Below are 12,496 nucleotides of genomic sequence, written 5' to 3'. Positions count from 1 at the left end.
TTCCTTTAAAAGACTGATTAAAATTTAAAGGCTCATAAGTATATACCCCCAAACATATTACTTGGGGTAGATACATTTATATGAATTGTACAGAAAAGTCCTATTTTTCCAAGTAGTCTTTCTGATGATGAATTTTATTGTACAGCTGCATATCTCCCTTTATTTTGTTTCCATTAACTTTTTATCCAATTTGAGACTGAAAAATTTAATTTCCAGTACGAGAATACAATACCATGCTTGGCTGTTCTCCTTCTTACTACCACCAGGGAACCATACACCCCTACTGCAATCACTCCCTGACACATCTATGTAAGACTCTGGACTCTTCCATGACTTCATCAAAAAGAATATAATCAGATGGCAATATAACTGCTAACTGAGCAGAAAACCACACATCTGTGTAAAAAGAAACCAAAAGGAAAAAAATTTACCTGGGGTAAAACTATTAATTATCTTCGGTTTCCCCACTCCTTCCATAAATACTGGGTAAAGACTGAATTGATACTTCTCGATGGGAATAAAATGATCTGAGGAGAAAAATTTATTGAAGGGTCATTCCTACTGAATTAATATTAATGACTAAAACTTATATAAAAAAATTTTAGGTGACTCTCCTATATTTCCACACCTAGAAATTTAGTTATTTATGGATCGAAACTGATGACTAAGCAAGTTTCAAAAATAACCTAAGCATTCCAAATTCTCCTAGTAATGACAATACTTAGTATCTAATTTTTGAAAATATTACCCAGAGACAGAAGATTGCAATTTTCAAAGGCACGTTCCAATGATTACCAATTTGTTCAAGCTCATAGGATATGAGCTTCCAGTTTCCCTTTCTAGGACAATATGCCCTACCTCCTCTGCCATATCCCCAAAGCTAGCAACATTCCTCTTTCATATGCATTTAGTTTACTTAGTTTCCCTATTCAAGGCAGCTGTGAGACTAAAGTCTTATGAAATGCAAAGTAGGGGCAGGGACCAGGAGTCCCCTTGCTTATCCAGCCCCCCACCCCGCCCCCCATCAAGGGAACAACCATCTGTATAACAAAGCTCAAAACAAATCTATCAGTGATGTATCATTTTTACAAATGTTGATAATATATAAATATTCCACAAGGGATCAATCTCTTTGAAGCCTAAATTATATATTCCCATAATTTAAATAAAAGCACAAAAATAATCATCTGGACCACAGTGGTAATGAACTGAATTTAGTTCTCTATCAATCGTTTCTATGTGCCCTGATGCTAGGGTCTTTGGAATGCAACTGAAGTATAAGTCTCTGGAGTGATACTGTATTGTCGGATCATGGTAATCATTAGCTTCCCTACTTCAACCTTACTCAGACTTGGAGATACTATATTATGCGGTTTAATCACCTCCTGGGGCAACTGGTCTACTTTGGGGAGTTTATATTGCCTACATCACCAAGTCCTACATTTTTAGACCTTCAGCCTGGCACTCCCACTCTCCACTAGTGGTATTATATGTTGGTACACATATTTGGGAAAACAATTTGGTGGTAGATAGTAAAAAAAGCCATTAAAAAATAGTCTAGAAAAAAAAAAGGTAAAACTAGAAGCAAATAAATGTTCTCAAAAAAATAAATGGTTTAAGTAGACTTTAGAATAAGATGCTATATGATCATTAAAAATACGGTTAAAAGGATTGGGGAGAAAAGAGAAACATGCTTGTGATATATCAAAGGAACAAATCAGAAAAAAAGTTGATAGATGATATGATTACAACGGTGTAAAATATTTTAAAAGGATCAAATGAAATAGAATTGAATGTTTATGATAAAGGGATAGAATTATATGTAGTAAGATGGCAGTATCATCTATATTTTTTAAGTTTTCATTAACTGGCTATGTTATTTGAACTAATAATCACTCTCCTACTACTCCATAAGAGAAACTTATTAAAGTACAGCAAACTTACCATGAATATAATACTTCTTAACGGATGAAGGGATTCTAAGCCATTTAGTTTCACTGTCTTCATTAAGAATTTTCCACTCAGTAATAAAATACATCAGAGAGTAATCACTGGGTGATAATTTCCAGGAAAGAAACACACAACTGCTGTTTAAAGGATAAGCACTGAGTGACTGCACGGTATTTACTGAGGGGAAAAGAAGGAAATTTGTTTTTAAATTCAAAATTAATGTAAAAAATCAAATACCCTCAAGGCACATATAACCTATTAGACAAAAGGAGAAGGAAGAGAAGGCTGACATTTATATAAATAAATATAATACAATTATTTTTGTACCACAGAGTCATGTATGCAGAAAGATGTGGGAATATATGCTATTGAGGAGAAACCAAAAACGGGATTTTGGATAGAGTCAAGGAAGTTGCTCACCACTGGAATACTGCCCAAGCTTATTAATCATCCCCTCTACTTCTCTCCAAACTCTTCTCTCCTGCTGATGGAGTTGTGCTTTCAAAGAACAAATCTGATCATTTAACACCCTCCTCACAGAGTCTCACTTAAAAGCCTCCACTGGAGGGGTGCCTGGGTAGCTCAGTGAGTTGAGCATCCGACTCTTGATCTCAGCTCAGGTCTTGATCTCAGGGTTGTGAGTTCAAGCCCCACAATGGACTCTGTGCTGGGCATGAAGCCTACTTTTAAAAAAAAAGCCTCCACTGCCTCCACTGTATTTCCATATGTGAGGATAATAATTCCTTTATGTCCTCTCCTATGCCACAAGGACTTTCGGTCAGACTCTTACCCTCTCAAGAGCCAGTGCTCTTTTGGGGAAGTTTCATTCCTATACTGCTTGCTTAAGAAAGCCTCTCTAATCCTCAATACCAAGTCAGGTTCCTATTTTATTTTCTTTTATAAAATTATATTCCTCTCCTGGAAACATTTATCTCAGTTTGTAAATAAGCATCAACTTGTATGATTATTTGATTATTTGTTAATTAAATAATCAAAAAGTTGATTCGGCTCTGTGGATACTGAGACCATTATAGTTTTTCTCACATTGGAGTTCCCACCACCTAACACAGTGCAGCATTCAATAAATATTTCTAGAACATCTTGATGGAAAATATTTTTAGTGTAAAACATTGTGTAGATGCTATGGAACTTACAAGAAGCTTACACTATACGTACAAAACTAATCATTAATATAAGGCAAGATATAAAATACCTTAAGAAAGGTAGGAAGCACCCCAATTTAGGACATACCTAATCAAAGCAATAAGCAAAGACTTCATGGAAGAGATTAGTAGAGATACAGGAGATTTGAATTTTCCATTAAAAAGTTACACTTTGAAGGGAGGGAAGATGGCGGCGTAGAAGGACGCTGGGCTCACCGCGCGTCCTGCTGATCACTTAGATTCCACCTACACCTGCCTAAAGAATCCAGAAAACCCCCAGAGGATTAGCAAAACGGAGTCTCCAGAGCCAAGCGCAGACGAGAGGCCCACGGAAGAGGGTAGGAAGGGCGGTGAGGTGGTGCGCGCTCCACGGACTGGCGGGAGGGAGCCGGGGCGGAGGGGCGGCTCGCCGGCCAAGCAGAGCCCCCGAGTCTGGCTGGCAAAAGCGGAGGGGCCTGACGGACTGTGTTCCGACAGCCAGCGCGACTTAGCGTCTGGGAGGTCATAAGCTAACAGCTCTGCTCAGAAAGCGGGAAGGCTGGAGGACAAAGGGAGGGAGAGCTGCTGAGCCCCCGGACGGCAGAGCTCAGCTTGGCGGGGAACAAAGGCGCTCGCCAGCGCCATCTCCCTCGCCCATCCCCCAGCCAAAATCCCAAAGGGAACCAGTTCCTGCCAGGGAACTTGCTCGCTCAGCGCAAACACCCAACGCTGTGCTTCTGCGGAGCCAAACCTCAGGCAGCGGATCTGACTCCCTCCCGCTGCCACAGGGCCCCTCCTGAAGTGGATCACCTAAGGAGAAGCGAGCTAAGCCTGCCCCTCCTGCCCCCGTGCACCTTGCCTACCCACCCCAGCTAATACACCAGATCCCCAGCACCACAAGCCTGGCAGTGTGCAAGTAGCCAAGACGGGCCACGCCACCCCACAGTGAGTCCCGCCCCTAGGAGAGGGGAAGAGAAGGCACACACCAGTCTGACTGTGGCCCCAGCGGTGGGCTGGGGGCAGACATCAGGTCGGACTGCGGCCCTGCCCACCAACTCCAGTTATACACCACAGCACAGGGGAAGTGCCCTGCAGGTCCTCACCACTCCAGGGACTATCCAAAATGACCAAACGGAAGAATTCCCCTCAGAAGAATCTCCAGGAAATAACAACAGCTAATGAACTGATCAAAAAGGATTTAAATAATATAACAGAAAGTGAATTTAGAATAATAGTCATAAAATTAATCGCTGGGCTTGAAAACAGTATAGAGAACAGCAGAGAATCTCTTGCCACAGGGATCAAGGGACTAAGGAACAGTCATGAGGAGCTGAAAAGCACTTTAAACGAAATGCAAAACAAAATGGAAATGATGACAGCTTGGATTGAAGAGGCAGAGGAGAGAATAGGTGAACTAGAAGATAAAGTTATGGAAAAAGAGGAAGCTGAGAGAAAGAGAGATAAAAAAATCCAGGAGTATGAGGGGAAAATTAGAGAACTAAGTGATACACTAAAAAGAAATAATATACGCATAATTGGTATCCCAGAGGAGGAAGAGAGAGGGAAAGGTGCTGAAGGGGTACTTGAAGAAATAATTGCTGAGAACTTCCCTGAACTGGGGAAGGAAAAAGGCATTGAAATCCAAGAGGCACAGAGAACTCCCTTCAGACGTAACTTGAATCGATCTTCTGCACGACATATCATAGTGAAACTGGCAAAATACAAGGATAAAGAGAAAATTCTGAAAGCAGCAAGGGATAAACGTGCCCTCACATATAAAGGGAGACCGATAAGACTCGTGACTGATCTCTCCTTTGAAACTTGGCAGGCCAGAAAGGCTTGGCACGATATCTTCAGTGTGCTAAACAGAAAAAATATGCAGCTGAGAATCCTTTATCCAGCAAGTCTGTCATTTAGAATAGAAGGAGAGATAAAGGTCTTCCCAAACAAACAAAAACTGAAGGAATTTGTCACCACTAAACCAGCCCTACAAGAGATCCTAAGGGGGATCCTGTGAGACAAAGTACCAGAGACATCACTACAAGCATAAAACATACAGACATCGCAATGACTCTAAACCCGTATCTTTCTATAATAACACTGAATGTAAATGGATTAAATGCGCCAACCAAAAGACATAGGCTATCAGAATGGATAAAAAAACAAGACCCATCTATTTGCTGTCTACAAGAGACTCATTTTAGATCTGAGGACACCTTTAGATTGAGAGTGAGGGGATGGAGAACTATTTATCATGCTACTGGAAGCCAAAAGAAAGCTGGAGTAGCCATACTTATATCAGACAAACTAGACTTTAAATTAAAGGCTGTAACAAGAGATGAAGAAGGGCATTATATAATAATCACAGGGTCTATCCATCCGGAAGAGCTAACAATTATAAATGTCTATGCGCCAAATACCGGAGCCCCCAGATATATAAAACAATTACTCATAAACATAAGCAACCTTATTGATAAGAATGTGGTCATTGCAGGGGACTTTAACACCCCACTTACAGAAATGGATAGATCATATAGACACACGGTCAATAAAGAAACAAGGGCCCTGAATGATACATTGGATCAGATGGACTTGACAGATATATTTAGAACTCTGCATCCCAAAGCAACAGAATATACTTTCTTCTCGAGTGTACATGGAACATTCTCCAAGATAGATCACATTCTGGGTCACAAAACAGCCCTTCATAAGTTTACAAGAATTGAAATTATACCATGCATACTTTCAGACCACAATGCTATGAAGCTTGAAATCAACCACAGGAAAAAGTCTGGAAAACCTCCAAAAGCATGGAGGTTAAAGAACACCCTACTAACGAATGAGTGGGTCAACCAGGCAATTAGAGAAGAAATTAAAAAATATATGGAAACAAACGAAAATGAAAATACAACAATCCAAATGCTTTGGGACACAGCGAAAGCAGTCCTGAGAGGAAAATACATTGCAATCCAGGCCTATCTCAAGAAACAAGAAAAATCCCAAATACAAAATCTAACAGCACACCTAAAGGAAATAGAAGCAGAACAGCAAAGGCAGCCTAAACCCAGCAGAAGAAGAGAAATAATAAAGATCAGAGCAGAAATAAACAATATAGAATCTAAAAAAAACTGTAGAGCAGATCAACGAAACCAAGAGTTGGTTTTTTGAAAAAATTAACAAAATTGACAAACCTCTAACCAGGCTTCTCAAAAAGAAAAGGGAGATGACCCAAATAGATAAAATCATGAATGAAAATGGAATGATTACAACCAATCCCTCAGAGATACAAACAATTATCAGGGAATACTATGAAAAATTATATGCCAACAAATTGGACAACCTGGAAGAAATGGACAAATTCCTAAACACCCACACTCTTCCAAAACTCAATCAGGAGGAAATAGAAAGCTTGAACAGACCCATAACCAGCGAAGAAATTGAATCAGTTATCAAGAATCTCCCAAAAAATAAGAGTCCAGGACCAGATGGCTTCCCAGGGGAGTTCTACCAGACATTTAAAGCAGAGATAATACCTATCCTTCTCAAGCTATTCCAAGAAATAGAAAGGGAAGGAAAACTTCCAGACTCATTCTATGAAGCCAGTATTACTTTGATTCCTAAACCAGACAGAGACCCAGTAAAAAAAGAGAACTACAGGCCAATATCCCTGATGAATATGGATGCAAAAATTCTCAATAAGATACTAGCAAATCGAATTCAACGGCATATAAAAAGAATTATTCACCATGATCAAGTGGGATTCATTCCTGGGATGCAGGGCTGGTTCAACATTCGCAAATCGATCAACGTGATACATCACATTAATAAAAGAAAAGAGAAGAACCATATGATCCTGTCAATCGATGCCGAAAAGGCCTTTGACAAAATCCAGCACCCTTTCTTAATAAAAACCCTTGAGAAAGTCGGGATAGAAGGAACATACTTAAAGATCATAAAAGCCATTTATGAAAAGCCCACAGCTAACATCATCCTCAACGGGGAAAAACTGAGAGCTTTTTCCCTGAGATCAGGAACACGACAGGGATGCCCACTCTCACCGCTGTTGTTTAACATAGTGCTGGAAGTTCTAGCATCAGCAATCAGACAACAAAAGGAAATCAAAGGCATCAAAATTGGCAAGGATGAAGTCAAGCTTTCGCTTTTTGCAGATGACATGATATTATACATGGAAAATCCGATAGACTCCACCAAAAGTCTGCTAGAACTGATACATGAATTCAGCAAAGTTGCAGGATACAAAATCAATGTACAGAAATCAGTTGCATTCTTATACACTAACAATGAAGCAACAGAAAGACAAATAAAGAAAGTGATCCCGTTCACAATTGCACCAAGAAGCATAAAGTACCTAGGAATAAATCTAACCAAAGATGTACAAGATCTGTATGCTGAAAACTATAGAAAGCTTATGCAGGTAATTGAAGAAGATATAAAGAAATGGAAAGACATTCCCTGCTCATGGATTGGAAGAATAAATATTGTCAAAATGTCAATACTACCCAAAGCTATCTACACATTCAATGCAATCCCAATCAAAACTGCACCAGCATTCTTCTCGAAACTAGAACAAGCAATCCTAAAATTCATATGGAACCACAAAAGGCCCCGAATAGCCAAAGTAATTTTGAAGAAGAAGACCAAAGCAGGAGGCATCACAATCCCAGACTTTAGCCTCTACTACAAAGCTGTCATCATCAAGACAGCATGGTATTGGCATAAAAACAGACACATAGACCAATGGAATAGAATAGAAACCCCAGAACTAGACCCACAAACGTATGGCCAACTAATCTTTGACAAAGCAGGAAAGAACATCCAATGGAAAAAAGACAGTCTCTTTAACAAATGGTGCTGGGAGAACTGGACAGCAACATGCAGAAGGTTGAAACTAGACCACTTTCTCACACCATTCACAAAAATAAACTCAAAATGGATAAAGGACCTGAATGTGAGACAGGAAACCATCAAAACCTTAGAGGAGAAAGCAGGAAAAGACCTCTCTGACCTCAGCCGTAGCAATCTCTTACTCGGCACATCCCCAAAGGCAAGGGAATTAAAAGCAAAAGTGAATTACTGGGACCTTATGAAGATAAAAAGCTTCTGCACAGCAAAGGAAACAACCAACAAAACTAAAAGGCAACCAACGGAATGGGAAAAGATATTTGCAAATGACATATCGGACAAAGGGCTAGTATCCAAAATCTATAAAGAGCTCACCAAACTCCACACCCGAAAAACAAATAACCCAGTGAAGAAATGGGCAGAAAACATGAATAGACACTTCTCTAAAGAAGACATCCGGATGGCCAACAGGCACATGAACAGATGTTCAACGTCACTCCTTATCAGGGAAATACAAATCAAAACCACACTCAGATATCACCTCACGCCAGTCAGAGTGGCCAAAATGAAGAAATCAGGAGACTATAGATGCTGGAGAGGATGTGGAGAAACGGGAACCCTCTTGCACTGTTGGTGGGAATGCAAATTGGTGCAGCCTCTCTGGAAAGCAGTGTGGAGGTTCCTCAGAAAATTAAAAATAGACCTACCCTATGACCCAGCAATAGCACTGCTAGGAATTTATCCAAGGGATACAGGAGTACTGATGTATAGGGGCACTTGTACCCCAATGTTTATAGCAGCACTCTCAACAATAGCCAAATTATGGAAAGAGCCTAAATGTCCATCAACTGATGAACGGATAAAGAAATTGTGGTTTATATACACAATGGAATACTACGTGGCAATGAGAAAAAATGAAATATGGCCTTTTGTAGCAACGTGGATGGAACTGGAGAGTGTGATGCTAAGTGAAATAAGCCATACAGAGAAAGACAGATACCATATGGTTTCACTCTTATGTGGATCCTGAGAAACATAACAGAAACCCATGGGGGAGGGGAAGGAAAAAAAAAAAAAAAAAGAGGTTAGAGTGGGAGAGAGCCAAAGCATAAGAGACTGTTAAAAACTGAGAACAAACTGAGGGTTGATGGGGGGTGGGAGGGAGGGGAGGGTGGGTGATGGGTATTGAGGAGGGCACCTTTTGGGATGAGCACTGGGTGTTGTATGGAAACCAATTTGACAGTAAATTTCATATATTAAAAAATAAAAAAAATAAATAAAATAAAATAAAAAAAATAAAAAAAATAAAAAGTTACACTTTGAATATGTAATGCAGATTGGAAACTCCTATTAAAGGCAGTTCTCAATTCTCTAATCAAATATATCAAAATTAATTAAAGAAGGGGGGCGCCTGGGTGGCGCAGTCGGTTAAGCGTCTGACTTCAGTCAGGTCACGATCTCGCGGTCTGTGAGTTCGAGCCCCGCGTCAGGCTCTGGGCTGATGGCTCGGAGCCTGGAGCCTGTTTCTGATTCTGTGTCTCCCTCTCTCTCTGCCCCTCCCCCGTTCATGCTCTGTCTCTCTCTGTCCCAAAAATAAATAAAAAACGTTGAAAAAAAAAAATTTAAAAAAAAAAAAGAAGGTTCATCACTTTTTTAAAAAGTGTATTTATTTATTTTGAGAGAGAGCATGGAAGAGGAGCAGAGAGAGAGGAAGAGAGAGAGAATCCCAGGCCCCATGCTGTCAGAGTGGAGCCTGATATAGGGCTTGAACTCATGAACTGTGAGCCAAAACAAAGAGTTGGATGCTTAACTGACTGAGCCACCACAGAGCCCCAGTTCATCACTTGTATTAAATGAAGAACAGGGGTGCCTGGGTGGCTCAGTCGGTTAAGCAGCCGACCTTGGCTCAGGTCGTGATCTCGCGGTCCGTGAGTTCGAGCCCCACGTTGGGCTCTGTGCTGACAGCTCAGAGCCTGGAGCCTGTTTCAGATTCTGTGTCTCCCTCTCTCTGACCCTCCCCCATTCATGCTCTGTCTCTCTCTGTCTCAAAAATAAATAAAAATGTTAAAAAAAATTTTTTTAATGAAGAACAGATTAATTTTCCAGTCTGAACAATTACTTGCATCCATATGTCATACTATTACATATGTATGTAATAAATATAATACACACATGTACCTGTACTTACTTTTACACACACACACACACACACACACACACACAGAGGCAGGGAGAGAGAGATTAATTCACGTACAACTTGCATTGATCCAAAAGGTTTAGGTATTAGATTTACTAGAATATTCTCATTTATCATAATATTATTTCAACATGGTTCTACCACATGAAAACCCAAGGACCATATTATATAACCAGGGTACAACCTGCTTTGCTGTTTTTCAGAAAAGAAGAAATTAAAGACAGGAGACAGACTTACAGATTCAGGGAACTGCAGGCTTCTTGGAAGATCATTTAGAATGGGAGGAGTTTGTAAAAAGTAAATATTGAAAGGGGCACAGGTTTACCACCCTGTACCCTTTCTTACCTTTGCTCATAGGCCATGAGAATGTTAAATTAAAATTCACAAAAGAAGCACCAATTGAATTGACGGCCAGAACTGTAACAGAATGTGCTTGCTCTGTCCACAAGAAAGTGAATTGAGTATGATTTCCCACATCTTCTGACCATGTTCCATTGCGGGAAGTATGATGTTTTACCACATATTTTCTTACACTACACAATGAGTCATTTTTCATCAGAGGCTGTAGTAAACATGAAAATTGATTAGTTTAAGGGCTCCCGTGCTTTTTATATCAACCAAGCTCATGAACTCTTCTTACACGTTTCCCACTGGGAGGCAGGGGCAGACCAGGGCAAGCCCTGTCTAGTTCAAGGCTGAAGTATGGGGAGGTGAGGTAGGAGAGGGCTGGTGTCTGACAGAGACACAATGAAGTCATCGGGATGGGTATACAGCACAGGAAACTTATTTTTTTCCTTAAGACTCAGGGAATAAATCATTTAAGTATAATTAATTATGATACAATTAGGACACTTTTCCACTGAGAAGTTTCACACTAATTTTAGAGAAAAGAAAGACCGGCAGAGAGTCAAGAGTTTCCTCATCTGAAAAACCAACAACGAGTAACCATCTGGTTCTGTAAAGCAACAAGAAAGAGCTGAAAAGATATTAATCATCATTTATGTTAACCCCAGTGTCATTTGTTATCTCTTCTTCTCTTAATCGTTGCTAATTCAAGTACTGGAGGCTATCAGAACCATGTATACGGCATCCCAGAATTTCTGCCCGATCATTAAAAAAAAAATCATACCAGATCACTGATGATTCCATGTAAAATACATATCTAGTCCAATTCTGTTCTTCCATTCTACAGAGCATTAACAATATACCCCACTTCCTCCATTACTGCCACCTGTTTCAAATAAGATTCAGTGCTGCCAATGCTTTACAAACCCATCAAAAACGACTCTATACAGTCAACTGGAAGTGTCTCTCCATATATTTTTTTTTTTGTCATCGAGATTCCTCAAAATCAGAAATAACAGAAAAAAAATAAACACAAACACATACACATGTATGCCTGCGGGGTGCGGAACAATCTGGGTAGGTGGGGAGTAGAATTTTATCAGATATCATCTAGTCCAGCTCTACATTTATACAGATGAGAAAATTGAGGCTGAAGCATCTAAGCAACTTTGCCAAAATAATGCTGACCTCGCTGTAATATACTCAGCTGAGAATAGAATGAAGTTCCCTAACTCCATGCCAGCGCATTGTAGCTCTCTGCAATCACATCTCAAAACTGAAATGAAATACTGGACTGCAGAACCTAAAAAGTGACAGGATTATGAACAATGAAGTCTTTCATAAGTATAAAAATAAAATTTAAGAGTAATATAAAAAGCAGGAATACCTTCCAAAGTAAAGTAACATTTCTCTCTTTTTTAGTGGTGTCTTCATTAATTATTCTCCAAACTTCAGGTCCTCTGGTAGGAACTGCAGAAGGACAAGGAGCCCAAGTTGTACATGTGCTCTCAGAAGGAATAGTTTTTAGTCCTATTGGAAACACACATCCTCATGCATTTTTAAGACACATTTACAAAATCTCTACAGACCTTTTATATCTGTGACAACTGTGTAGGCTGGATTACTCCAATTGCTCCAATATCCCAGCCCATCCAGCCTCTTACAGCGCACCTGAACAGCATAGACAGCACACAGATCTGGCACCAGGACGCTGGCAGAATTGGATTTTGCATCATGCACCTCATACATCTGTAAAATAAACTCAAGCATTAGAGTAACCATTACCAACACCTATGTAGCTAAAGGGCCCTGAAGTGCATTCTATTTAAAACCTTAATACTATTCCAAAATTAACAGAGGGCTGACTTTGTGTTTTCTGGCTATAGAAATATGTGACTTGGATCTTGAGCTCCTTCAAGTGAAGGATTATCTTAGTCATCTGTGGTCTCCTTCTCAGGCCAAGATTTGGACTGACCTACTTGCAACCTCACTCTCAGCT

At 40.0% G+C, this 12,496-nt stretch overlaps 1 protein-coding gene across 8 annotated transcripts in view; it reads right to left on the bottom strand.

Moving 5' to 3' along the window:
• The window catches only part of LEPR (leptin receptor), a 190,152-nt gene that overhangs the window by 19,198 nt on the left and 158,458 nt on the right, over positions 1–12,496 (bottom strand). For all 8 annotated transcript variants that reach the window (XM_042952035.1, XM_042952036.1, XM_042952032.1 and 5 more), the window contains 5 exons: positions 12,087–12,246; positions 11,885–11,967; positions 10,498–10,714; positions 1,945–2,127; positions 432–527 (listed from right to left, as the gene is read on the bottom strand). In XM_042952035.1, the coding sequence (XP_042807969.1) occupies positions 432–527; positions 1,945–2,127; positions 10,498–10,714; positions 11,885–11,967; positions 12,087–12,246 (739 nt within the window). The remainder of the gene's footprint in view (positions 1–431; positions 528–1,944; positions 2,128–10,497; positions 10,715–11,884; positions 11,968–12,086; positions 12,247–12,496) is intronic.

The sequence above is a fragment of the Panthera leo genome, chromosome C1 (genome assembly GCF_018350215.1).
Source record: "Panthera leo isolate Ple1 chromosome C1, P.leo_Ple1_pat1.1, whole genome shotgun sequence".
NCBI lineage: Eukaryota > Metazoa > Chordata > Mammalia > Carnivora > Felidae > Panthera > Panthera leo.
The sequence above is the reverse complement of the archived record's forward strand: the minus strand, read 5'-3'. Positions and strand labels throughout refer to the sequence as shown.